The following is a 25,271-nucleotide window of genomic DNA, read 5'->3' on the forward strand; positions in this document are numbered from 1 at the left end:
GTTGTTTTTTTTTAAGTTTATAAACTTTATTTTTTCTACTTTTCCTCATGTATGGTGTATTCAAGTGCATCTCTTCAGAAGGGTTGGGAGTCAGAACTTGAAGTCCAGAACTCAAAGGAAGAAGGGTGAACAGGTGCAACAGTAGAGCTCATTGGACACTGAAGAGGGAGCTGGAAATGTGACTTAGTGCCAGAGTTCTTGCCTACCATGCATGAGGTCCTGGGTTCAATTCCTCAGTACCACATAATCAAAAATAAATAAAATTAATTAAAAAATAATAATCTAAAAGAAAAGAAGGAGGCAAACTACCAGTGAATTTCGGGAGCCTCGCTAGGCCAACGTTCTGGCAAATACAGAGGATCTAAAGCATCAGGTGTGAGCGGTTTCCATGGAAACTCTCTGGCCAAGTCTTCCTGGCAGGCTGGCTTGGCTGGGTGGGTGGGACACGGAGGCTCCGCCCACAATAGCCTCTGAGAGCCAATAATAGGCCGAGAGGGCGGTGATCGATGCCCGCCATCAGCTTGAAGTGGGCGGAGCCCAGGCGCGCAGGCGCCTTGCCCTCGGTGCGCAGGCGCTCTCCCAGCATGCCCCGGGCGCGCGGGCGGCGGGCACCTTAGTCTGGAGAGCGTGGTGGTGGCGCCCGGTTCCACCGGGAGCTGAGGCGCCCGCCGCGGCTCAGGCGGCCAGGCGAGGACCAGGTACCGGGAGCAGGCGGCCGCCGGCTTAGACCCATCCACCATGAAGCCCCCCGCAGGTACTGGAGGCCTCTCGCTGAGGCCCGGCTCTGGGGACCCAGCTGCCCTTTACCACACGAGCGCCTCTCGGGACCATGACTTGGGCCTAGGATCGGAGCCGAGAGACCCTGGAGGGGCGGCCCTCGAACCCGGGCTGGGAGGAGGACGGCGGGAGACCCTGAACCCTCGTTTGGGGAAGGCACTGAACCCACTGCGTCCGTTCGGAAACTCCCACGACGGATGGGATAGGTGGGGCTCGGCGGTGGAGTGTGGTTTGACCCTTCCTCTTCCTCCTGAATGGTCGTCCAACAAGTGAAAACGAGCCGTAGGGAAGTAAACCTGGTCGAGGCTGCCTTGGGGGAAAAGACTTTAGAGATTTCCTGGAGGGCCTCTCAGGGGTGGTGGCCTTGGAACCTAAGACTCCAGGGGAGAAGCACTTACCCAAGACCCCAGGGAGAAAAGCCTCCCAGATGGCAGGAACCACCGGGGCTAAGATTGGTAGGCAGTAATATCAAAACAAAAATAATCACCTGGGCTGGGTGCCAGTGGCTCTGGCCTGTAATCCTAACCCCTCAGGAGGCTGAGATCTGAGGATCATGGTGGGAAGCCAGCCTGGACAAGAAAGTCCGTGAAACACTCATCTTCAGTCAGTCACACACAAAAAAGCCAGAAGTGGAGCTGTAGATCATGTGGTAGAACACTAGTCTTGAGCAAGAAAAGCTCAAGCTATGAGTTCAAGCCCTTGGACCTGTGCATACACAAACACACGCATACACACACAAATAAATCAAGAGTGAGGAACCATTTTTCTCCCAAGGGCCATTTGGGTATTAATAACATTGTCAGGTCATATATGTAATTGTAAAGATGGGCAACCGATGAGAAGCATATTTGTTGTCATGTACCAAATGATTTCTTAGGCTTGATACAACCTACAGGCCCCATGTTCCCCATCCGTGGTAAGCTGGGCATGCTCTTTTTTTTTTGTAAGATCAGGAGGTACTGTTGGGTTTCATCAGGGGAGCAATATGACCTGCATGCTATATTTCAGAAAATTATTGAGGTTGTGTGATGCCTATTGCTTAGATTCTTACCTGGCCTCCCTAAGTTCTTCTCCCTCAGCTAGTAATGGTGATTATGAATTATAATTAGTTACTTAGCCTTCTGAAAGGCAGGAATGATGTCTACTTTGTTTGCTAATGAATCTTTAGCTCAAAGACCAGACACAGAGGCAACAGTGTAAATAAGAGAATGGATGGCCATGTGCTAGTGGTTCACATCTATAATCCTAGCTACTTAGGAAGCTGAGATCTGAGGATCACAGTTGAAGGCCTGCCTGGGCAGGAAGGTCTGTAAGTCTCCTGTTTCCAATTAACCACCAAAAACCTGAAGTGGCTCAAAGTGGTAGAGTTCAAAGTTGAGAGCCTGAGGTTCCAGCATCAATGAGAGAGTGGATGAATACCCACAAGATTTAGCAATCAAGGTAGGTGTTGGTGGGTCACATCTGTAATCCTAGCTCCTCAGAAGGCTGAGGATTACACTTCAAAGTCAACCTGGGCAGGAAAGCCTACCAAAAGAAGCTGGAAGTGAAGCTATGGCTCAAGTGGTAGAGCATTGGCCTGGAGTTGACATGAACACAAAAAAATTGCAATCCTGTGTCCTTCCCTGAGCAGGTTCAGATTGTTCCAGCTCCTGTAGTTCCCCGCCTTGCCTAATTTCCCAAAATCCCTTTGAGTGTGTGTGGGGGCGGGGCTCTGTCTCTGAACCTTTTTGCTCAAAGCTGTGGATCTGCCACTTGAGCCACAGCTCCACTTTGTTTTGGGGGGGAGTGGTTATTTGGAGATGGTCTCACAGACTTTATTGGCGGGGTGGCTTCAAACCTTGGTCCTCAGATTTCAGCATCCTGAGTAGCTAGGATAATAGGCGTGAGCCACCAGCATCCAGCTAGAAACTCCTCTTTTTTTTTTTGGCCAGTCCTGGGGCTTGGACTCAGGGCCTGAGCACTGTCCCTGGCCTCTTCTTGCTCAAGGCTAGCACTCTGCCACTTGAGCCACAGCGCCCCCTCTGGCCGTTTTCCATATATATGGTGCTGGGGAATTGAACTGAGAGCTTCATGTGTAGGAAGCAAGCACTCTTGCCACTAGGCTATATCCCCAGCCCCCTAGAAACTCTTCTTGATCAAGAGTTTAATTGAATACATGGTTCCCTTCCATTCTGAAGTCCCAGGGGCTGTGCACACAGCTTTGTCCTAAGTTCTCACCAAAGTCACTTGGCTAGAAAAACCTTTTCCGTGCCTGGTGGGCAGCAGTTGTTCTCAGCTATGCCTCTCACTGTCAGTGGTAGGTGCTTGTATCGCCTCTGGGGACCTGTGGTCATATCTGAGGATGCCTGGTTGTCACAGTGAGGGAGCTCCTGGGATGGAGGCAGAGACCTGCTCTACATCTGTAGGGCCCAGAGGCTCTCCTCACCCCCGGAGAATGATGCCACTCCAAGGGCTAGGGTGAAGTCTAGCACCTCACTCCACAGCACAGAGCAGTTGGTTGCAGAGGGCTTCCTGGGTGTTGCTAGCATGGGGCCTTGGCATGAAGTTTGGGAAAGTTGATTTTCATTTTTTTTTATTAATTGAACATAAATTTTTTTACAAGGTATTGTGCAAAGAGGGTGCAGTTACATAGTAGGGCAGTGTGTGCATTTCTTGTGATATCTTACAACCTGTTTGGGAAAGTTGATTTTCAAGACATGCAGGTTCTAGGAACCTGTGAGTGAGAAAAGGTGGTATGCCCCATGGGAACAACTGTCACCCCACATGGGTGTTGTAGTGTCTAGAGTACAAGATGGGCATCTGGACAGCCACACCTGCCCTGACTCACCAGGACAGGACTCAAGGTCTCTGTGCCCCTTTCTAAGTGTGGACCTGGAGGAAAAGTAGAAGAGGCTTTGCCAGGAACTCCATTCTGCATCCCTTTTTCCCTCTGGTGTGGCAGGGGTTCAGCAGTACTCTAATGCTCCTGGGCCCCTTTTTCCTGTAAAGAGCTGAGGTTCTCTGGGTAATCTCTACCTGGTTCTATGTGTGGTATCTTGTTTGTTTTCTTGTACCAGTACTTGGGCTTGAACTTAGGGCGTGGGCTCTATCTCTTTTTCACTCTAGGCTGGTGTTCTACCACTGGAGCCACAGCACCAATTCTGATCTTTTGGTGATTAATTTGGAGATAAAATTCTCACAGACTTTTCTCTCCGAGATGGCTTCAAACCACTGTCCTCAGATCTCAGCCTCCTGTGTAGCAGCTAGGGTTACAGGCAGGAGCCATCAATGCCAGCCAACATTGGGGATCTTAACAGCATGAGTGACATTTGAGGCGGACATGTTCCCCTGTGGTGGTGGCATATAGGGCCCTGTGAGGTGTTGAACAGCATGCCTGGCCTCCACCCAGGCTGGGTTCGCCTCTCCTTCCCTCAACTATGACCACCACCGCTGGAGGGGGCTCAGGGACACTTCCTCCTGCTCTAAAGGATCTGTCTCTGCTTTTCCCACTCCCAAACTTCTCGGCCTGGCTCACTCCAGTTATTTTGTCCCTGAGTATGGTGATCAAACCTGATGAGCGCTGGCTTTTGCCTCCTCTGTCTAGCCTGTGCTGGGGATGTCCTGGACTCCACCTCGCCATGCTCCATCACGAATTACCTCAGGTGGGACCTGAGCGCTCAGCAGATCCAGGCGCTCACCAAGGAACTCATCGAGCAGACTAAGCGTGTATACGACCAGGTCGGTGCCCAGGAGTTTGAGGAGGTGTCCTATGAGAGCACACTCAAGGCGCTGGCCGATGTGGAGGTGACCTACACAGGTGAGGCTGGCTCAGGGCCCAGTGCCCAGGAGGCAGTGTGACACGTGTCATGTAACAGGCAGGAGCAGCTCAGGCTGCTGTGGAAGATCAAAGCCCAGCACACACGCCCTGGCCGTGGGATGGCCCAGCTTACTTGCAGGGTGGGTGTGACAGGTGAACAAGAAAACCAAGCCAGGTCTAGCAGGGACCTGTCAGGTGCCCGCCCATGCCCTCCAGTTAATCTGCTTTCCGATTGTGCCATCTGAATCCAGCCCAGGTGGCAGCCTTGAAATTTGAGCCCCTGTAGCGCCTCCCTCCTAGAGTATTTGTATTCTGCATGAACTCTGGAACTGCAGTTTTGTACCCCTGTTCTTCTTTGTTGGCTTTTCTTTCTTTGGGGGGGAGGGGCTGGACCTGGGGCTTGAACTCTGGACCTGAGCACTGTCTCTGAGCTTCTTCGGCCCAAGGTCACTTGAGCCACAGCGCCACTTCAGCTCTCTTAAGTAGTTTATTAGAGCTCAAGTCTCATGGAGTCTGGGCTGGCTTCAACCTCCTGAGTAGGATTATAGGCATGAGCTACTGGTGCCGGGCTCTGTTGGCTTTTCTTTTTTTGTTTTTTTTGGCCAGTCCTGGGCCTTGGACTCAGGGCCTGAGCACTGTCCCTGGCTTCTTTTTGCTCAAGGCTAGCACTCTGCCACTTGAGCCACAGCGCCACTTCTGGCCGTTTTCTGTATATGTGGTGCTGGGGAATCGAACCCAGGGCCTCATGTATACGAGGCGAGCTCTCTCGCCACTAGGCCATCTCCCCAGCCCCTTGGCTTTTCTTTTGAGACACTGCTCACTACATTTTTGGGGCAGGTTTCAAACTTCTGGTCATAGTTGGACTACCCCAGCTCAGCCTGCTGAGTAGATCAGGTGACAGAGCTGCCTTGCTTCCTAGCTGGTATTCTAGCTCATTATCTGAGATCTGGTCAGTTAACCAAGGAAAGAGGATGATTTTGGCTCAGGGCCCTGGAGGCTGGAAACGAAGATGGAGAAGGCATCTGGCAAAGGCTGTGCTGCTTGCGTCACAAGAGAGGAGAGACCAGCCCCAGGGAATAGGCCCAGGGTTGGGGAGCTAGAGGACAGTGGGACACATGAGACCTGGAGTGACACCCTCCTCCCCCCCCTTGGGAGCAGCCTTTCCCTGCCCCTTGCCTTGTCGTTCCCCCTCAGGGGCCCCATGGTTTTAGTAATCAAGCAGAGTGCACCCTGTGCTTGTGCCTCCCACCTGCCACCTCCGTCTGCCAGAGGCTTCCACCTTGTTCTCACCACACAGCCTCTTCAGGCCTCTGCTCCCCTGTGAGGGTCTAGGATTGGAAGTTGTGTCTCAGGCTCTTTGATAGTGGTCTACAGTGTACAAGGGCCAAAGGGCCGAGAGACCTTGAAGTGAGGGTCTTTGGGCCAGGGCACTTCTGCCCTCACAGGTTCCTGAGTTTGCCAGCACTAGTAGCTCATACCTGCAATCCTAGCTGCTCAGGAGGCTAGGATTTGAGGATGGCATTTCAAAGCCAGCCCAGGCAGGAAAATCTGATAGATTCTTATTTCCAGTTAACCACCAAAAAGCTGGAAATGTAGCCGTGGCCTTGAGGGAAGAAGCTAAGTGACAGCACCCAGGCCCTGAGTTCAAGTGCTAATGCACATGCACAAATATATTTCCTGGGAGCTGGGGATATGGCCTAGTGGCAAGAGTGCTTGCCTCGTATACATGAGGCCCTGGGTTCGATTCCCCAGCACCACATATACAGAAAACGGCCAGAAGTGGCGCTGTGGCTCAAGTGGCAGAGTGCTAGCCTTGAGCAAAAAGAAGCCAGGGACAGTGCTCAGGCCCTAAGTCCAAGCCCCAGGACTGGCCAAAACAAAACAAAACAAATAGATTTCCTGCGTTTTAAGCCGAGACGTTCTCATGGGTCTCTCAGTGGGCAGATGGGTTTGGGTTTGTGGTCCCTGCCTTGCACCACTCAGACTACATGTGGTTGGGGCTGCCACTGGATAGGGACAGCGGGTGCCGTCAGGGCTCTGGTGGCAAGCGTCACCTGCATGGGTGGCTCTGGCTTTGAATGCTGGGTTCAGTCCAGGCCGTGGTGGCCCAGCCACCATCAAGCAGCATTTTCTTGCTGCCCCATCTGTCCTTGGGCATCCTTCCTGCTGCCGCTCCCCTCCTGCACCCTGGTCAGCGCCCTATGACTGGTCGTGCCAAGTCCACTCTCACCTGTTGCAGTGCAGAGGAACACCCTGGACTTCCCACAGCACGTGTCCCCCTCCAAGGACATCCGGGCGGCCAGCACGGAGGCAGACAAGCAGCTGTCCGAGTTTGATGTGGAGATGAGCATGAGACAGGATGTGTACCAGAGGATTGTCTGGCTGCAGGTGGGCGCTACGTGGTGCCTGGTGGGGACCCACAGCCCAGCAGCTAGTATGGGGGCATGGGGCCACTCAGCCACCTGTGCCCATATCCTCCAGCTGTGGCTTAGCGACAGCCTTCAGTGCCCACTAATGTCCTTTACCTTCCTGCCTCCCTCCCACTGCCGCCTCCCAACCTGATGGGGTCCTTGCTCTTGCTGGGCTGTGTTCAGTGGTGAGGACCCCAGGGGTCCCTCCTACTGTCGTTGGCTTTGGGGGCTGAGATGTGCCAGGGAGGTGATGGCTTACAGCTGTGGTGCTGGACTGGAGCCCAGGACTCACCATGCTAGGCCAGCACTTGGCCATTTGTCCATTCAGTTTCTATTGAGATGCTAGTTGGTTCACAGCCAATAACAGCTGGGTGCTTTGCCCAGTCCCCAGTGGTGCCATGTTGTATAAATCAGTACAGCCCACCGCCACCCCTGTCCCAGTGCAGTGTCTTCCTCCCTTTCCCTCTGCGTCATCTCAGCTAGGCCACAAATTCAGGGACACAGGCTGCCACCTGTGGGCTCAGCACTGGTAGGAAAGCTGGCTGCCATGGGAGCAGCCTCAGTGTCCAGTGCCCACTGTCCGGGTGGTACCACTGCCCCCTCTGCCTTCACCCCCCAACATTCTGGTCACCCTCCTAGGAGAAAGTGCAGAAGGACACACTGAGGCCCGAAGCTGCGCGGTACCTGGAACGGCTCATCAAGCTGGGCCGGAGGAATGGCCTCCACCTCCCCAAGGAAACACAGGAGGTAAGTGGGGCTCCCCAAGAGCACCCCAGCAGGGCTCCCGCACGTGCGTGCCTGCAGCCCTCCTCCCACACAGCCTCCTTGCCCTTCAGAAAATCAAGAACATCAAGAAGAAGCTGAGCCTCCTGTGCATCGACTTCAACAAGAACCTGAATGAGGACACCACCTTCCTGCCGTTCACGCGAGAGGAGCTGGGTGAGCCACCCACCGGGGGCAACGGGCAGACCCTGCCTGGCCAGCCCAGATGGGAACACAAAGCCTTCTTGGTGGACTTGAGGGCTTGGTGGTTGCTGGCCTTCTAAATCCTTCTTTGGAAAGGCCAGTGGCTGACCCAGCTTTTATCTGAGAACAGGAGCCCGGGGCTTTTTTATTCATGTATGAGTTTTGAGTCTTGAGATTGGGCAGTGTGAAGCCTCTGGATTCGTTGGTCACTCGAGCAGTCTGCCTGTTTTTTGTTTTGTTTCTTTGGTGGTACTGCGGTTTGAACTTGGCCTTGCACCTGCTGGGCAGATGCTCTGTGCTGAGCCATGCCCTCAGCCCTTTTTTGGTCTAGTTGTCTGGCAGATAGGATCTTGCAATTTTGCTTGGCCAGCTTTAGACTTTGATTCCCCCTCCACCCCCTCCCTGCCCCCTCCCACACCTATGCTTTCTACAAAGCAGGGATTGCAAGCCTCAGAAGGAAGCTGGCCTGTGCGTCTTTAAGGAAAAGCAGGCCAAGGAGGTGTTCTCTCACTCTCGCTCTCTCTTGCTCTGGGCATCCTCGCTTTCCCACTGGCTCTTTGCTGTTCCCCAATGTCACCTTGGCCAGTGAGGTTTGCTGGCCTCTCTCCTAGGCAGTGCGATCACCATCCTCATCCCACCATCATCCTCACTCCTAGGCCTCTGTCAGAGTTGACCGGTCCCTGGGGAGCATCTGGCACAGATCTCAGGGGCTTGGCACCCCACTCCCGGTGCATGCTACCCCTCACTGTGCTGCTTTTTGTCCTGCTCCCATAGGGGGGCTCCCTGAAGACTTCCTGAACTCCCTGGAGAAGACTGAGGAGGGCAAGCTGAAAGTTACCCTCAAGTACCCACACTACTTCCCCCTCCTGAAGAAGTGCCACGTGCCCGAAACCCGGAGGAAGGTGGAGGCAGCCTTCAACTGCCGCTGCAAGGAGGTGAGGCTCCCTTGCCCGCCTCCACCTGCCTCAGGCTCTTCTCTAAGGGGCTTTGCCACACTGAACAGCAATGGCTGTCAGAACTCAGCCATCCACGCACACAGGACACTGTGTCCCTGCTCCGGCTTGTGCCCAGGGAGGCTCTGCCCATCCCGCAGGGAGGGTGGTTCCTGGCTCCTGGGATGACAGGCCAGTGCGGGACATGTCCAGCTCCAGGATCCCCCAATTTCTCCCAGGCTAAGCAAAGCCGGTAAGGGTCCCCCACTTCTGCCTCCTAGCCCAAGTCAGACCTCACAGGTTGTAGGGTCACTTAGGGCTTCTCCACTGCAGGTTGAGGGGTGGTCTGGGGGGTGACCCGCCCAAGTGGAATGACTACCTGCATTGTGGGACCACTTGTTGAGGAACAAGGTTAACCACGAATCCGTGGGCCCCAGCCTGTAGACAGCACTCACGGGTGGGACTGCAGCTCCCCGCTGGCTGGGGGTCTTCAGGAGGACTCTCCAGTCCCTTGCAGTACCAGGCGTGGGTCAGGGGCAGCTTGGTCCACATGTGAGGTCCAGGCCCACACTGCATACAGCTGGCAGCACGGAGGCAGGCAGGCACCTCTCGGTGCTGCCCAGGCTGCTTGGTTTTGAGTGGGCCCTGCATCTCCTAAGTGACAGTGCTGTCCAATGTGGCTTTAGCACAGAGGTATGCCTTTGGGGACAGCCTTGTCCCTTCCATGTCCCTTTCTGGTTTTGAGGAGACCCCCGGCTCACCCACAGCTCTCAGGACAGGCGAGGTGTGTGGGCATCTGAGTGAGAACGGCAGGGGAGCTGGGCGAGCAGGCTCCCATGGATGGGTAGGGTGGGCAGGACGCAGGCATGGCACCTGCTCCAAGGGTGCAGCCCCGGCCAATGCTGTGTGTGGCTCGCAGGAGAACTGTGCCATCCTGAAGGAGCTGGTGGCCCTGCGCGCGCAGAAGTCCAGCCTGCTGGGGTTTAGCACGCATGCCGACTACGTCCTGGAGATGAACATGGCCAGGAACAGCCAGGCAGTGGCCACCTTCCTAGGTAACCCCCAGTCACCCGGGGGTGGGCGCAGGGCCCCCTAGGCCTGGGATGCCACCTGTAAACTGAGGCTTATGTCTCTGTCCTGTCTCCTTTGCTGAGTCTTAGAGAATCTCGTCATGACTCTGGTGGGCTGGCGTTGGCCTGGCATCTGATGTGGGGTGTTGGTAACTGCCCTGTGCCCCTTCTGGCGGGAGCCAAGTGTCAGAGAACCCCCCTGTCTACAGATGAGCTGGCCCGGAAGCTGAAGCCCCTTGGGGAGCAGGAGCGGGCCGTGATCTTGGAGCTGAAGCAGGCCGAGTGCGAGAAGCGGGGTCTGCCCTTCGATGGTCGCATCCACGCGTGGGACATGCGCTACTACATGAACCAGGTGGAGGAGACGCGCTACCGTGTGGACCAGAACCTGCTCAAGGAGTACTTCCCCATGCAGGTGGTCACCCAGGGGCTGCTGGCCATCTACCAGGAGCTCCTGGGACTCTCCTTCGCCCTGGAGGAGGATGCCAGCGTGTGGCATGAGGACGTGCGGCTCTACTCCGTGCAGGATGCAGCCTCGGGGGCAGTGATTGGCAAGTTCTACCTGGACCTGTATCCCAGGTGGGCACCCCAGGAACCCCTTCCCCAGCAGCACGAGAGGGAGGCGCACCTGCCCCAGCCCCAGCTGATTGCAGCCTGGCGGTCCTGGGACCACAGAGCAAGGAGTTGTGGGTCATCTGCAGTAGTGGGCGTCAGGGGGGTAGGGCTCTGCCTGGGGAATCCCAGCTCCTCTGTGCCCAGTAGCCTGGTGGGATGACGGACGGGCCCAAGCAGAAGCAGACAAGTGGCAAATTCTGAGTGCACCTCCCCATGCCTCCCAGGGAAGGGAAGTACGGCCATGCAGCCTGCTTCGGCCTGCAGCCTGGTTGCCTGCGGCAAGACGGCAGCCGCCAGATCGCCATCGCCGCCATGGTGGCTAACTTCACCAAGCCCACTCCTGACGCCCCATCCCTGCTACAGCACGACGAGGTGGAGACCTACTTCCATGAGTTTGGCCACGTGATGCACCAGCTGTGCTCACAGGTGTGTGGTGTGGCCCTGCCCTGCTCTCCTGCTCCCCTTAAAAGGCCTCCCCATGGAGATGGTGGGGGTTCCCTTATCTGACAGGCCTGCAGGCAGGATCCAGGGTGAAGCTTCCCAGCTGCTTCTTCCTGCAGCCATCTGATCTCTTAGGAGATGGCAGACTAGATTAGCCACCTGCCCACACTCTTCGAAGACACTGTAGCTGTCACCCCGTCCCCTCTCTAGCCCTGGCCTCCACATGTCGTGTGTGTGTGTGTGTGTGTGTGTGTGTGTGTGTGTGTGTGTGTGTGTTTTTAGTGTGTTAATACCAGGGCTTAAATTCAGCCCTGAACTCTTCTATTTATTTATTTATGGTAATGGGGCTTGAACTCTGGGCCTGGGCACTGTCCCTGAGCTCTTCAGCTCAAGGCTAGCGCTCTACCACTTGAGCCACAGTTACCACTTCCAGTTTTCTGGTGGTTAATTGGAAATAAGAGGCTCATGGACTTTCCTGCCTAGGCTGGCTTTGAACCGCCCTCCTCAGATCTCAGCCTCTGAGTAGCTGCAGTTGGAGTGGGGAGCCCCTGGCTGCTTCTGGTGTTTTTGTTTTTTGTGTTTTGTGGGTTTTTTTGGCCAGTCCTGGGGCTTGGACTCGGCCTGAGCACTGTCCCTGACTTCTTTTTTGCTCAAGGCTGGCACTCTGCCACTTGAGCCACAGCGCCACTTCTGGCCGTTTTCTGTATATGTGGTGCTGGGGAATTGAACCCAGGGCATCATGTATACGAGGCAAGCACTCTTGCCACTAGGTCATATCCTCAGCCTGCTTCTAGTGTTTTGATGAGCACCCCGAGCATGGCCTGTGGCTCCTCCTTGTGCAGTCGAGGGCTCCATTGGCCCTGTGGCCATCGGGTCACGTGTGTGAGCCCTGGTGTGTCACCTGCTGGCCTGCAAGAGGGCTAGTGGTGAGGGTCGGGCCTTGCTGAGGCCGTGCCATCCTTCCCAGGCCGAGTTTGCCATGTTCAGTGGGACCCACGTGGAGCGGGACTTTGTGGAGGCGCCATCGCAGATGCTGGAGAACTGGGTATGGGAGAAGGAGCCACTGCTGCGCATGTCCCAGCACTACCGCACGGGCAGCACCATGCCCCAGGAGCTGCTGGACAAGCTCATCAAGTCGCGGCAGGCCAACACTGGCCTCTTCAACCTGCGACAGATTGTCCTGGCCAAGGTGGACCAGGCCCTGCACACACGGACCGGAGTGGACCCAGCCGAAGAGTACGCCCGCCTCTGCCAGGAGATCCTCGGGGTCCCCGCCACGCCAGGTAGCTGCTCAGGTGCACCGGGCGCCTGCTGCAGGCTAAGCCCCATGGCCTGGCTTAGCTGTGGCATAGCTACCTGAGGGCACTGTGCTGACAGGTCACTCGTGTCCTATCCCCTTCTGGGTGGGCTCCTGGTGTCAGCCACCACAAGCCATTCTTGAGGACACTAGGCCACGTGGGGACATGGACGGAGGCCCCTTGGTGGTGAGCTACTCAGCTCTTTGCAGGGCCAGGGCTCACCAGAGGAACACAGGCTGCCGGTGTCCTCTGTCCTGCAAGGAGCACCCGAGGTGGCAGTAGCTGCACCCTGAGCTTTGCCATGTGTCTGTCTAGGTACCAACATGCCTGCCACGTTTGGCCACCTGGCGGGAGGCTACGATGCACAGTACTATGGCTACCTGTGGAGCGAGGTGTTCTCCATGGACATGTTCCACACACGCTTCAAGCAGGAGGGCATTCTCAATCGCAAGGTGAGGCCCGCGGGCGTGGGGCTGGCTGCTGGCCCAGCAGGAGTTCCTAGCCCACAGCTCCAGGGACTGGGTGCCCACTCCACTTCTTAGTCTTACCTGACACCAAGTCCACGCCCCTCCCTCACTGTGCCCATGCCCATGGAACCCCCCTAGGCCTCTGGAACCTTGAGGGGGTAGCGGGGCCCCCCCACCCCGGTGGCCTCGCCCACCTCCCTGTGTCCTTCAGGTCGGAATGGACTACAGGACCAACATCCTGAAGCCCGGCGGCTCCGAGGACGCCAGCGCCATGCTCAGGCTCTTCCTGGGCCGAGACCCCAAGCAAGACGCCTTCCTCTTGAGCAAGGGGCTGCAGGTGGAGAGCAGTGAGGCGACCGCCTGCTGACAGCCCCGTCCCTGCTTGCGCCCGCCGCTCCGTGCCTTAGCCCCAGCCGGGACGGTGTCCCAGCACTGCGATCCTGGGGCCTGGCGGGCAGGGCAAGCCCCTGGCAGCTCCTCATCACTGTCCAGGCTGCAGACCCCCATGGGCCGGGCCAGCCGGGCTAGCTGGGGGAGCCACCCATCTGTGTGGTTTTGAGCACCCCAGCCCAGCGGGGCCTGGCTCTGCTGCCGTAATGTCCTCTCCTGCTCAGCTGTCGGCTCCTACGTGGTCCTGTGGGTCAGCCATTAAATACTTGGAGGGTGCTTCTTGCCTAGTCCTTGCCTGTCCTCCATCACACGGGTAGCTCAACCAAGGGCCGGGGTCCCGATCACAGCTGTGGGGCACCCTGGGCTCTCCTTCTGTCCTCTGAGTGTGACATGTCCGGGGCTTGGGGTCCACCCAGGCTGGGAAGCTGGAAGAGCCCCAGTGCTGTCTGCTCCTGGTCCACATCTCCCCTGCTGGGGCTCTGGAAAGTTCCCCCTGTCTGTACTCAGCTTTGGGTCACTGTGGGAGCCTTGACACCCCTGTGCACACAGGCCACCAGTCATTGGGGCTGAGGGCACCGGCCTCCTGGGCGGGGAGGGGGGAGGTTTTGTGCCTCGGGGCTTGTGCCTACTGCAGAGCTGGGGTCAGCCATCACTCCGAGGATAGGCTGGGTTCCCTTCAACGTGCAGTGTTCCTGAGGTGGCACCATGGCTGCCTTGTGCATGCCAGTCTCTGTCCAGGCCTGCTCCCCTTCCCATGGCCTGAGAGCCTGGGGTGCGGAAGGCAGTCCCCAGCAGAGCTGGCAGCAGGCCACAGGGCCCAGCCCATGTCAGGCCCAGCAGCTGTCACTTAGGCCTGAAATAAACCCGAAGGGACCACAGCAAGGCGGGGCCCTCGCCTGCCGGCACCTCATCTGCCACCAGCCCCAAAGTAGCCTCTCTCTGCCTAGCATGAAGTAGATGAGCACTGGGGAGGTGGGGCCAGTGGGTAGAGCTGAGGACAGCTGCTTGGAGGGCGTGTTGACAGCTTGGACAGCTCTGGGACTTACAGAGGTGTCCTACCCCAAACTGCTCTGGCTGGGTTATCTTCCTGGATGGGGGCTCTGAAGCCATGAGGCATTTGGGGGACTAGGGTGCATCCTGCTGATTCTGTACTGCTGTGTGCACCTGTGTCCACACCTTCACCACCTCTGGTCATTGAACAGCAGGGGCATGTGTGGCCCAGGCCCATCCACACTGCACCAGAGAACTAGACAAGCCATCTGTCTCAGATTCTCAGTGACCAGAAGCAAACACAGGCCCTTTGTAAGGGTGACCCTATGGGGCTGGACTGTGCCTGGCATGTGGGAGGCCACAACTGCAAACCCCAGAGAGCTCGGGCATGCTGTCTGCATGGCAGAATGCTCAAAACAGCCCTCATGCTGGGTGCTGGTGACTCCTGTAATCCCAACTACTCAGGAAACAGATTTGAGGATCACACTGCGTTTTTTTTTGTTTGTTTTTTTGCTAGTCCTGGGGCTTGAACTTGGCCTGGGCACTGTCTCTGAGCCTCTCTGTGCTCACTGTGCCACTTGAGCCACAGCACTGCTTCCGGCTCTTTCTTTCTTTTTTTTTTTTTTTTTGGCCAGTCCTGGGCCTTGGACTCAGGGCCTGAGCACAGTCCCTGGCTTCTTCCCGCTCAAGGCTAGCACTCTGCCACTTGAGCCACAGCGCCGCTTCTGGCCATTTTCTGTATACGTGGTGCTGGGGAATCGAACCTAGGGCCTCGTGTATCCGAGGCAGGCACTCTTGCCACTAGGCTATATCCCCAGCCCAGCTTCCGGCTCTTTCTGCTTATGTGGTACTGAGGAATCGAACCCAGGGCTTCATGCATGCCAGGCAAGCACTCTACCACTAAGTCACATTCTCAGCCCCTGCGGAACTCATTTTTAACAAACTACCAAAATGCTGGAAGTGGAACTGTGCCTCAAATGGTAATGTCCTAGCATGAGTGATAAGTTAAGGGACAGCACTCAGGCCCCAAGTTCAAGACCCTGAACCAGCCAGCATACACACACACACACACACACACACCTCACCAGACACAAATTGCACACCTCTACCTTTAACTCCAGATCTGAGCAAACATCTCTGGAGTTGGGAAGTGTCAGTGGATCAGTGCTATTTGTTACAGCATTTCTAGTGCACTAGACTTGCACAATCAACATACCCCCTGGGTCAAAGGTTACATCGTGGCCAAGTGGTTGAAACTTCTCTATCCTTACTCGGAATTCCTTCTCAACATGAGTCACCACTGAACCCCTTAGAAGCTGCCTTGTGAATTGAACAGCCCACACCCTGTGCTCAGACTTGGGGGCTGAGAGCCCTGTGTTCAGGGCCATACAACCCACAGGGGGCTTAGTATTTGCAGATGATGCTTACTCTGCCTACTGGCTGTGCCCAGCAGGTGGCAGGGTGTCCTCCCTCAACCTCCCCTCCCCCTGCTCAACACAAGTTCACATTCGGGGCTCCCCACTGATCCTCTGGGAAAGGAACCTGGGTGAGATCCCCTGTAAGGCCCCCTGAAAAAAGGACTTGCTTTCCTAGACCAGCCCATTTAATCCATTCCAGATCTAGTAGCCACTACAAAAAAAAAGCAAGCAAAAATCTCATAATTTATTTCACCCAACACAGTGAAAGTATCATGTGTCATGACTAGAGCTGATAATAAGATACAGGCTTTTTCTACCAAAGTCTTCAGAATTTTCCACTTTGGGAGTCACATTTCAAGGCTCCATGGTAGCCACATGTGGGAAGTAGCTGCTGTATTAGACAGCCAAGAGACAGCAAAGAAACATTGGGTTTTGTTTTGTGGTGGTCCTGGGGCTTGAACAGGGACCTGGGCACTGTCCTGAACTTTTTTTGTTCAGGCTAGTTCTGTACCACTTGAGCTACAGCTTTTTGTCATTAACTGGAGACAAGCATCTAAGACTTTTTTCCTACCTCAGCTATCTTCAAGCTATGATCCTCAAATCTCAGCCTTCTGAGTAGGATTACAAACATGAGCTGCTAGCACCTAGCCCTACTTCAAATGTTAAATGTTTTCCTTTTTTTTTTTTTTTTTTGTGGGTCATGAGGCTTGAACTCAGGGCCTGGGTGCTGTCCCTGAGCACTTTTGCCCAACTGGTCTTTGTGTGGTTAATTGGAGATAAGTCTCACAGGGACTTTCCTGCTCTGGCTGGCTTTGAAGCAAGATCCTCTCAGATCTCAGCCTCTTGTACTGGCCTGGCCTGAACCATCAGTGTCCAGCCTTTAGTTCTTTGTTGTTGTTGTTGTTGCCAGTCCTGGGACTTGAACTCAGGGCCTGGGCCCTGTGCCTGGGCTACTTTGGCTCAAGGCTGGGACTCTACCACTTGAGCCACAGCGCCACTTCTGTTTTTCTCTCTTTATGTGGTGCTGAGGAATCAAACCCACGCCTTCATGCCCTCTATCACTAAGCCACATTCCCAGCCCTAAATTAAAAAAAAAAAAATGTAGTTTCATTATTATAAAGGCGTTGTATAGCATTTGGAGGCAAGCACTCTTGCCACTAGGCCATATTCTTAGCCCCAAGGGCTAAGTTCGTAAGTTGGGTATGGGGTACATTTCTTTTGGACCAATGTCACCCCTTCCTATGAACTAGAGTGGTACTGGAGAGCTGTCCAGTTGGGGAACTGTCCAATTGGGAGGGGCTGGGGCGGGACTAGAGAACTGTCCAATTGGAAGGAAGAACTAGAGCAATCCAATCAGGGGCACGGAGGTCAGCCGCGTAGCCCAATGAGGGTGGGGGGGCGGGGCGCCAGTGGCATAGGTTCTAGACAGTTGTTGGGTGCTCGTTAGCAGTGGCGGTTGGACCTCCAGAGAACGTCCTCAAGTCCGGAGCAGATGAGGGATGGTGAGTGGGCTGCCGGGAACCCCACCCCATGTCCCAGCACCCTGAGACCTGGTGGGGACCACGGCCATCAGGGCAGAGCTGGACCCCGGCCCACGGGTGGCAGTGCCACATCCACGCTCGCCCCAGAGTCCAGCCGGGAGCCATCGGCTTCCAGGGAGCCTGAAGGTCGGGGCCACCCCGCAGGCACTGCCGAGAGCCTCGGGGTGCCCTTCGGCAGGATGGGGACAGAGAGGCCGACAGGCAGGAAGGATTCCTGGCCCACGAAGCACAGGGCCAGCCAGCCCCTGGCGCCCGTCCCGGAGCTCAGAGAACAGGTGGCTCGGGGAGGAGGGGTGCAGACCAGGAGGGTGACATGAGCCACGGCCCCGGGCGACCCCTGAGTCACCAGCCTGGAGTCACAGGCCCCGCCTGGGCCATCCTTCAGCCCTCGTTTTCAATCACTGCCACCTCCATTTACAGAGTGGTGTTGGGGCAATCAGAGACAAAGTTCCAGTCTGTGTGGGGTGCCCCCGGACCTGGTCTTTGTGGGGTGCATGGGCTGCACCCTCCTGCTGCTGGTCTTGGGAAGGCCCTTAAGAGGCCACCTGGGGAAAGACGTGACCCTAATGGGCATCTCTGCCTTCCTGCCACTGCTGGGCCATACCAGTCACTATGTTAGGGAGGCCTGCTAATCCCTCACCCACCCCATCCATGCAGGTGCGCTTAAGCGGCCTACGAGTGTCTATTTAGGATTGCTGATAAATCGTGAGAGAATGACTGAAAGAGGGGTTGATGTCTTCATGGCATGTGGGGATTTTCCTTTTGCTAGGCAGTTCTCAGGTTTGAACTTGGGGTTTCTTGATTGCTAGGCAGGTATTGAGACCATAAGAGACAATTTTGATTTTCAGGAGCATGAGCAAAGGAAATGAGCAGAGGGGCTGGGAATGTGGCCCAGTGGTAGAGTGCTTGCCTCGTATACATGAAGCCCTGGATTCAATTCCTCAGCATCATATCTATAGAAAAAGCCAGAAGTGGTGCTGTGGCTCAAGTCGTAGAGTGCTAGCCCTGAGTAAAAAGAAGCCAGGGACAGTGCTCAGGCCCTGAGTTCAAGCCCCAGGACTGGCAAAAACAGAACAAAACAAAAAATATGAGATGAGCTGGCACTAGTAGCTCATGCCTGTAATCCTAGCTACTCAGGAGGCTGAGATCTGAGGACGGTGGTTCAAAGCCAGCCCAAGCGAAAAAGTGTGTGAGATTCTCATCCCCAATCAACTACCAGAAAATGGTAGTGGTATTGTGGCTCCAAGTGGTAGAACACTAGATGAGCAAAAAAGAGCTCAGGGGCAGCACCCAGGTTCTGAGTTCAAGACCCAGGACTGACAAAATAAAGATGAAATGAGGGTATCTTAACTTGATAGCCGCATATTTGTGCTGTCATTTATGTGTGTATGAGACTTTGATCTGGTATACTCTAAAAAGATGTGATGCTTACTGTCAATGAAAAAAAAAGAAAAAGGTTCCAGGCATGGTGGTACACACCTGTAATCCCAGCTACTCAGGAGGCAGAGATCAAGAGGAATGTAGTTTGAGGCCACCAAGGACCAAAAGTTATCTAGACCCCATTTCAATCACTCAGCCTGGTGTGATCTGTGGCACCTATCTAATGACAACTTATGTGGAAGGTATAGGTAGGAGGGTTGTGTTCCAAGGCTAACCCTGGGCAAAACCTGAGAAATAACAACCAATAAAAGGCTGGAGGTATGGCTCAAGTGGTAAAGCACCTATCTACCAAGTTATAAATCCCTGACGTCAAGCTCCAATACTAGTGAAAAACAGATGACAAACCCCCAGAAAGCCACTTGGACACAGGCAAAGGGGTCAGAGAGGGACAGACATGGTGGGGTGCTGAGAGACGCCAGAATCTGGTGGGTTTGCCCCCCTCACACTTGTGGTTTGCTGCAGGGCTCCGTGGCCTTTGAGGATGTGGCCGTGGACTTCAGCCCCAGGGAGTGGGCTCTGCTCACCCCAGCCCAGAGGAGACTCTACAGAGAGGTGGTGCTGGACACCTTTCAGGCACTGGCCTCTGTAGGTAAGGGTAACATGGTGTCCCACACAGGCATTGGGAGAGTAACCGCTCCTAAGCCGTGGGCCAGAATACACAATGCTATGGTTTTTGTCTCACAGTTCGTAGGTGGAGAGGGGTGTGGTGGCTCAGACTGTCATGTGAGCTCCTTGGAAGGGAGAGATTGGGAGGACTGCAGTTCAAGACCAGAACTGCCAACAGCACAGGCCCTTTGTGATAAAGATTTGAAGCAGAGCTGGGGGATCCAGTGCTAGTGCACAGGCCTGTGTGAGCAGGCAGGAGGCCCTGGGTTCAATCCCCAGCAGGACAGACAGAATGACTGAGTATAGATAGATGGATACCTAGATAGATGCAGAGTATATAGGTGGATAGATGATAGACCATTGGGTATACATATACACACACACACACGCACAGATGGATGATAGGTTATAGAAGGTAGAGAGACGTAGATGATAGAGATGACAAAGATACTTATATTGACATGTAGATAGAGGATAGATAATAGAGATGATGGATATATATGACAGATGGTAGAGGAGAGGTAGATGGGGAGATTAGAGCTGCATAAATAAGATAGATGATAGAGACAAATGATTGATAGATGATAGATAAGAGATGATGGAGAGATTAGACAGAGCATGGGGGCTACAGGTTGAGCAGTATACAACTGCTTAGCAAGTGTGAAGTCCTAAGTTTGAACCCCAGCATGGTACGTATGCGCACACACACGTGGGTGTGCACACACACACACACTAAGTTCTGCCTCTCTCCCTGCCTCCATCTGCTTCCCCTTTCTCCTCTACCCTGGGTTGACCCTGTGTTCTTCAACCCCCGCAGATGCAGTCAGGTGCAGGGGCCCTGTCCTGCCTCCCCAGCTCCAGAACCATGAGCTCAGGCAAACCTCTTTATAAATCACCCCGTCTCATGCACCTTACAGCAATAGCAAATGGACTTCAGAGAGGCCAGTTGTCTGCTGTCTTGTGATGTTTCTGAGCTCTATCACCAGTGTTCATGCTGTTAGTAGTGAGATCACGACAACAGACTCCTGAGTTCACACATCTACACCCGTGTCCACCACGCTTGAGTCTGCATGTCCACTCTAGTGTCTGTTACCTGACATTTGCGTGCTTTGTTCTTTCAGGTGACCAGAAACAACTCAGTTCTCAGCAGGATTTCCTTGCTGAAAAATTATCCAATAAGCAGAAAATAGCAAGGTTCATCAGAAATGATACATGGGCCTCTTTTGTAGGAGAAAATTGGGAAGAGCATTACAGAGGTAAACGCAAAAAACAGAGAAGATATTTGAGGTTAGTGGCTCTTAGAAGCAAAAGAATTCACCCAGGAGACAGGCTTGCTTCTTAATATACTAACAAAAACATGCTGGTGGCTCCTGCTTGTAATTCCAGCTACTCAGGAGCCTGGGATCTGAGGATCATGGTTCCAAGCTAGCCCAAACAGAAAAATCCATGATACTCCTATTTCCAATTAATCATTCAAATACCAGAAGTAGATCTGTGAGCAAAAAAGCTCAGAGATAGTGCCCAGGTCCTGAGTTCAAGTCCAGGTACAGGCGCATGCACACCCACCTAGCTCCAAATTTATTCCCAGGTTTCCAGACTTTTTCCTCAGTATGCCTTAGACAATAAGTGAAAGATAGTTTAGTAGAGCTGGGCACTGGTAATCTAGCTATTCTGGAGGCTGAGATCTGATGGTCCTAATTTGAAGAAAAAATGTCCCCGTGAGACTCTTATTTCCAATCAACCACTCAAAAAAAAAAAAAAAAAACGGAAGTGGCACTGTGGCTCAAGTGCTAGAGCGCTAGCCTTGAGCACATAGAGGTTCAGGGACAGTGCCCAGGCCCTAGTTCAAGCCCTAGGATTGGCTCCAAAAAGAAAAGTGTTAATCAAAAATATCACCAGAAAACCACAAATGAGGGCTAGGAGTATGGCCTAGTGGCAAAAGTGCTTGCCTTGTATCAATGAAGCCCTAGGTTCCATTCCCCAGCTCCACATATATAGAAAAGGACAGAAGTGGCGCTGTGGCTCAAGTGACAGAGTGCTAGCCTTGAACAAAAAGAAGCCAGGGACAGTGCTCAGGTCCTGAGACCAAGCCCCAGGACTGGTAAAAAAAAAAAAAAAAAAAAAAAAAAGGCCACAAATGAGTAATGGGTTACTACTTAACTTTGCTGTGGAATAAATCAAACCAGACAGACATCACACACGTATACAGACAAAGGTTAGAAATATGGTATTGTTGGGCTAGGAATATGGCTAAGTGGTATAGTGCTTGTCTAGCATGCATAAAGCCCTGCGTTCGATTTATCAGCACCACATAAACAGAAAAAGCCAGAAGTGGCGCTGTGGCTCAAGTGGCAGAGTGCTAGCCTTGAGCAAAAGAAGCCAGGGACAGTGCTCAGGCCCTGAGGTCAAGCCCCAGGACTGGCACAAACAAAAAAACAAAAAGAAATAGGGTATTGCTTCGTTAGTTATTTCATTCTGAAAGCAAACCCTTAGCAAGTGAATTTCCAGTTGCTTTCTTTTCTTTTTATTCATTGTTTTGTTGGAAGTGGGGTTTGGACTTAGGGCCTTGCGTTTACCAGGCAGTTTGCTCATCACTTTAGTCACGCCTCTGTCACTTGAGCCCCGCCCCCACTTCTTAACCACGCCCCTGACGCTTGAGCTCTGCCCCCCGTAGACACTCCCCTAATGCTTGAGCTGTGCCACCAACGAGCCACGCCTCCAGTGCTCTGGCCACGCCCTGCGCTGGCTACGCCCCAACGGCTGAGCCACGCCTCCAGCCGAGTGTCCACTTCTCTGCCACTGATGTCCAAGTGGGAATTCTGTAGGCGCGCTCTAATCTAGAAGACACATATTATCCTACACTGATTTCTAAAACCTGTTATATAGACTTTTTTTTATTCAGCGGATTCCATTTTGAAGATTTTTAATTTGATGAGGTACAATTGGATGCCATTTGATTGTGTAAGAATGGAGCCGGGCATTGCCTGTCACCGCTTAGGGGCCGTGTGTCCCACATGGCGTCACTTCGCAAGTGGAAATGCAGCCCCTGTTGGGGTTGGTAGAGCGCCAGCCAATGAGCGAGAGCGTTAGGTACAGAGTTCAAGTCCCAGGCTGGGACCAAATAAAGCAAAGCAAAGCCCTCGGGTCAGCGCTCGCGGTGACGCTGGCTGTCGTTGCAGGGTCTCGGTGAAGAAGAGCCGGCACGTCGGGGGCCGTGGGCCAGGCCGAAGGCTGCGCGGCTCACTGGCAGGGCCGGGGCGGCGCTACGAGTGCGAGCGGTGCGGGAACGTGTTCACACATCCTTCGTCGCTGCAGCGGCACATCCGCATCCACACGGGCCAGAAGCCACACAAGTGCGCGCAGTGCGGGAAGGCCTTCAGCCGGCCCTCGTACCTCAGGACCCACGAGAAGACCCACAGCGGAGAGAAGCCGCACGCGTGCGGGGTGTGCGGGAAGGCCTTCCTGCGGCCCTACTCGCTCACGGTGCACGCGCGCGTGCACACCGGGGAGAAGCCCTTTGCGTGCACGCGCTGCGGGCGGCCCTTCAGCTGCCCCAAGTCGTTCCGAGCGCACGTGCTGGCGCACACGGCGGGGAAGCCGTACCGCTGCGCGCAGTGTGGCAAGGCCTTCCGCTGTCCCCGCTCCGCCCGCGTGCACGCCCGCCTGCACGCGGGCGAGCGCCTGCACGAGTGCCCGCGCTGCGGCAAGGCCTACGGCTGGCTCGCCTCGCTCCAGAAGCACGTGCGCGTCCACGATGGGGAGAAGCCCTACGCATGCGCGTGCTGCGGCAAGGCCTTCGGCTGGCCCTCGTCCCTGCACAAGCACGTGCGCGCGCACGCCCGGAAGACGTGGGCGAGCGGAGCCCCGGCGGGAGCGCGGCTTGGCCGTCCCGCGCCGAAGCCCGCGCCCGAGCCCTCGGGGACCTGCCAGGAGACGCTTGCTTGCGCCACGTGCGGGAAAGCCTTCGCCCAGCGCTCGTCCCTGCGCAAGCACACGCGGATGCACACCCTGGAGCAATCTGGGGCCGCGGACAACCAGGAGAATCCTCTCGGGGCCCCCGGCCCTTCCACACAGCTCAGCTCGGAAGAGTTGAGCCGTCGCGGGTCCGTCCAGCATCGTCTGAGAAATCACACCGGAAAAGAAAGCTGCCAAGAGGAATCAAATGAGCCCGGCGATGTGGAGCACTGCTGTAGTCCCGGCCACGATCGGGAGGCTGGCCCAGGTGAAACTAAGCTACAGCCTCATCCCAGTCAGCTGCGAGGGTTAGTGAGCCTCCACCATCCCAGGGAAAACCTTGAGGCCCTGCCTGAAAAGTAACTGAGGCAAAAAGGCAAAGTGACGCGAAGACAGACGGCATGGGAAGGCCTGTGCTGAGTAATTCACCAGTCAGGCCCGCGGAGAAAGCCATGGAAGTTGTAAATAGGAGACTGCTTGGGAAGAGCCAACCCTACCAAGTGAGTTTCCAGGGTTATTTTGTTGTTTTTTTTTAGGATTTCTTTTGTTTTTTCATTTCTTTATTGTGAAAGTGATATACAGAGGGGTTACAGTTCCATACATTTCTTTCTTTTTTTTTTTTGCCAGTCCTGAGGCTTGGACTCAGGGCCTGAGCACTGTCCCTGGCTTCTTTTTGCTCAAGGCTAGCACTCTGCCACTTGAGCCACAGCGCCACTTCTGGCCGTTTTCTGTATATGTGGTGCTGGGGAATCAAACCCAGGGCTTCATGTATAGGAGGCAAGCACTCTTGCCACTAGGCCATATCCCCAGCCCAGTCCCCTCTCATCTTCAGGGAATAAATGTTTACGCCTAGAGGAGATTCTCCCATATTCCGTTAAGTTTCCCATTTTGAAGTGTCTTGCATGCAGGATGATTTGAAGTGTATTTTAGTATGCATCCAGTATACATTTATATAACCTTTTGTTGTTGTTATTCTGTAACTATGAAGTCATTACGCCAATGAACTTGTGGCACTGGTTATCATTTCTTTTTTTTTTTAGCTTTATTATTTTATTTTATTTTTTTATTTTTGGCCAGTCCTGGGGCTTGGACTCAGGGCCTGAGCACTGTCCCTGGCTTCTTCTTGCTCAAGGCTAGCACTCTGCCACTTGAGCCACAGCGCCACTTCTGGCCATTTTATGTGTATGTGGTGCTGGGGAATCCAACCCAGGGCCTCATGTATATGAGGCAAGCACTCTTGCCACTAGGCCATATCCCCAGCCCCTGGTTATCATTTCTTAATGTGTCCAAATAGGATGTTCCTTGACATCACCTTTTTTTTGCCAGTCCTGGGCTTGGACTCAGGGCCTGAGCCATATCCGTGGCTTCTTTTTACTCAGGGCTAGCACTCTGCCACTTGAGCCACAGCACCACTTCTGGCCATTTTCTTTTTTTTTGTAATTTATTTATTAATTAAACACAAATTTTTTGACAAGGTGTTGTGCAAAAAGGGTACAGTTACATAGTAGGGCAGTGACTTCTGGCCATTTCCTGTAGATGTGGTGCTGGGGAATGGAACCCATGGCTTCATCTATACAAGGCAAGCACTCTTGCCACTAGGTCATATCCCCAGCCCCGGATATCACCTTTATATATACGGAGGAAATTACGTGCGCTGGGGTTTGTACCACTGACCACGCCCTCACAAGCGACCATGCCCCCAACAATCAACCATGCCCCACGCATGGGCCGTGCTTCCATCCCCAGCAACCTTTTTCTTGTTAACACTCTTTTTTACGTAGGTATGTATTCTCAGATAATTAAGTTTTGGCCAGACGATTGTAATTCCATTTTGCTGGCTGGCTCATGAAGAGTCGGCATACATTTGTAAATACCAAGGTTGGAGTATCACCGCCTACGAGGTGCTGCTTGCCCTCAGACCTTGCTTCTGGCCAGGCCTTGGACAGGGTATGAAATAAGAGATGCTTGGAATGACAAGTGGCGTTTAGTGGAGAGAGTTCTGCTGGGTTGTCATGTGCTAAGGTTGGTAAAGGTAGGACTACATTTCCCAGCATGCCTTCTTCCATGCTGGACATGTGCGTAATGGAGGCAGCAATGATTCCCTCATTGAGCCAGTACAGGGAAACAGATGGCTAGATAGGTGACACCAGGGGTCAGTTTCC

The 25,271-nt window shown here is 54.2% G+C and overlaps 2 protein-coding genes across 2 annotated transcripts; both read left to right on the forward strand.

The window, feature by feature from the left end:
* Window positions 1–571: 571 nt before the first annotated feature.
* Window positions 572–13,436, forward strand: Thop1 (thimet oligopeptidase 1). The gene is made up of 12 exons (XM_048342013.1): window positions 572–754; window positions 4,361–4,573; window positions 6,813–6,961; window positions 7,624–7,731; window positions 7,821–7,923; window positions 8,725–8,885; window positions 9,802–9,937; window positions 10,162–10,528; window positions 10,789–10,990; window positions 11,973–12,288; window positions 12,619–12,755; window positions 12,982–13,436. The coding sequence occupies exons 1-12, from the start codon at window positions 739–741 to the stop codon at window positions 13,135–13,137; spliced, it is 2,064 nt and encodes a 687-aa protein (XP_048197970.1). The 5' UTR covers window positions 572–738; the 3' UTR covers window positions 13,138–13,436.
* Window positions 13,437–19,095: 5,659 nt separating this feature from the next.
* Window positions 19,096–23,636, forward strand: Znf556 (zinc finger protein 556). Its single transcript, XM_048342051.1, has 3 exons — window positions 19,096–19,138; window positions 20,277–20,411; window positions 22,335–23,636. Exons 2-3 carry the CDS (start codon window positions 20,368–20,370, stop codon window positions 23,470–23,472), a joined length of 1,182 nt encoding a protein of 393 aa, XP_048198008.1. The 5' UTR covers window positions 19,096–19,138; window positions 20,277–20,367; the 3' UTR covers window positions 23,473–23,636.
* Window positions 23,637–25,271: the final 1,635 nt, after the last annotated feature.

Source organism: Perognathus longimembris, chromosome 3 (genome assembly GCF_023159225.1).
Source record: "Perognathus longimembris pacificus isolate PPM17 chromosome 3, ASM2315922v1, whole genome shotgun sequence".
Lineage (NCBI taxonomy): Eukaryota > Metazoa > Chordata > Mammalia > Rodentia > Heteromyidae > Perognathus > Perognathus longimembris.

Excerpts from the sequence above, each read along its gene's own strand:
- Thop1 (XM_048342013.1), top strand. Across the intron at positions 10,529-10,788 it reads TACCTGGACCTGTATCCCAG|GGAAGGGAAGTACGGCCATG; the intron begins GTGGGCACCCCA and ends CATGCCTCCCAG. Across the intron at positions 12,756-12,981 it reads AGGGCATTCTCAATCGCAAG|GTCGGAATGGACTACAGGAC; the intron begins GTGAGGCCCGCG and ends TGTGTCCTTCAG.
- Znf556 (XM_048342051.1), top strand. The coding sequence starts at position 20,368 with ATGGGCCTCTTTTGTAGGAGAAAATTGGGAAGAGCATTACAGAG. Across the intron at positions 20,412-22,334 it reads TTGGGAAGAGCATTACAGAG|GGTCTCGGTGAAGAAGAGCC; the intron begins GTAAACGCAAAA and ends CTGTCGTTGCAG.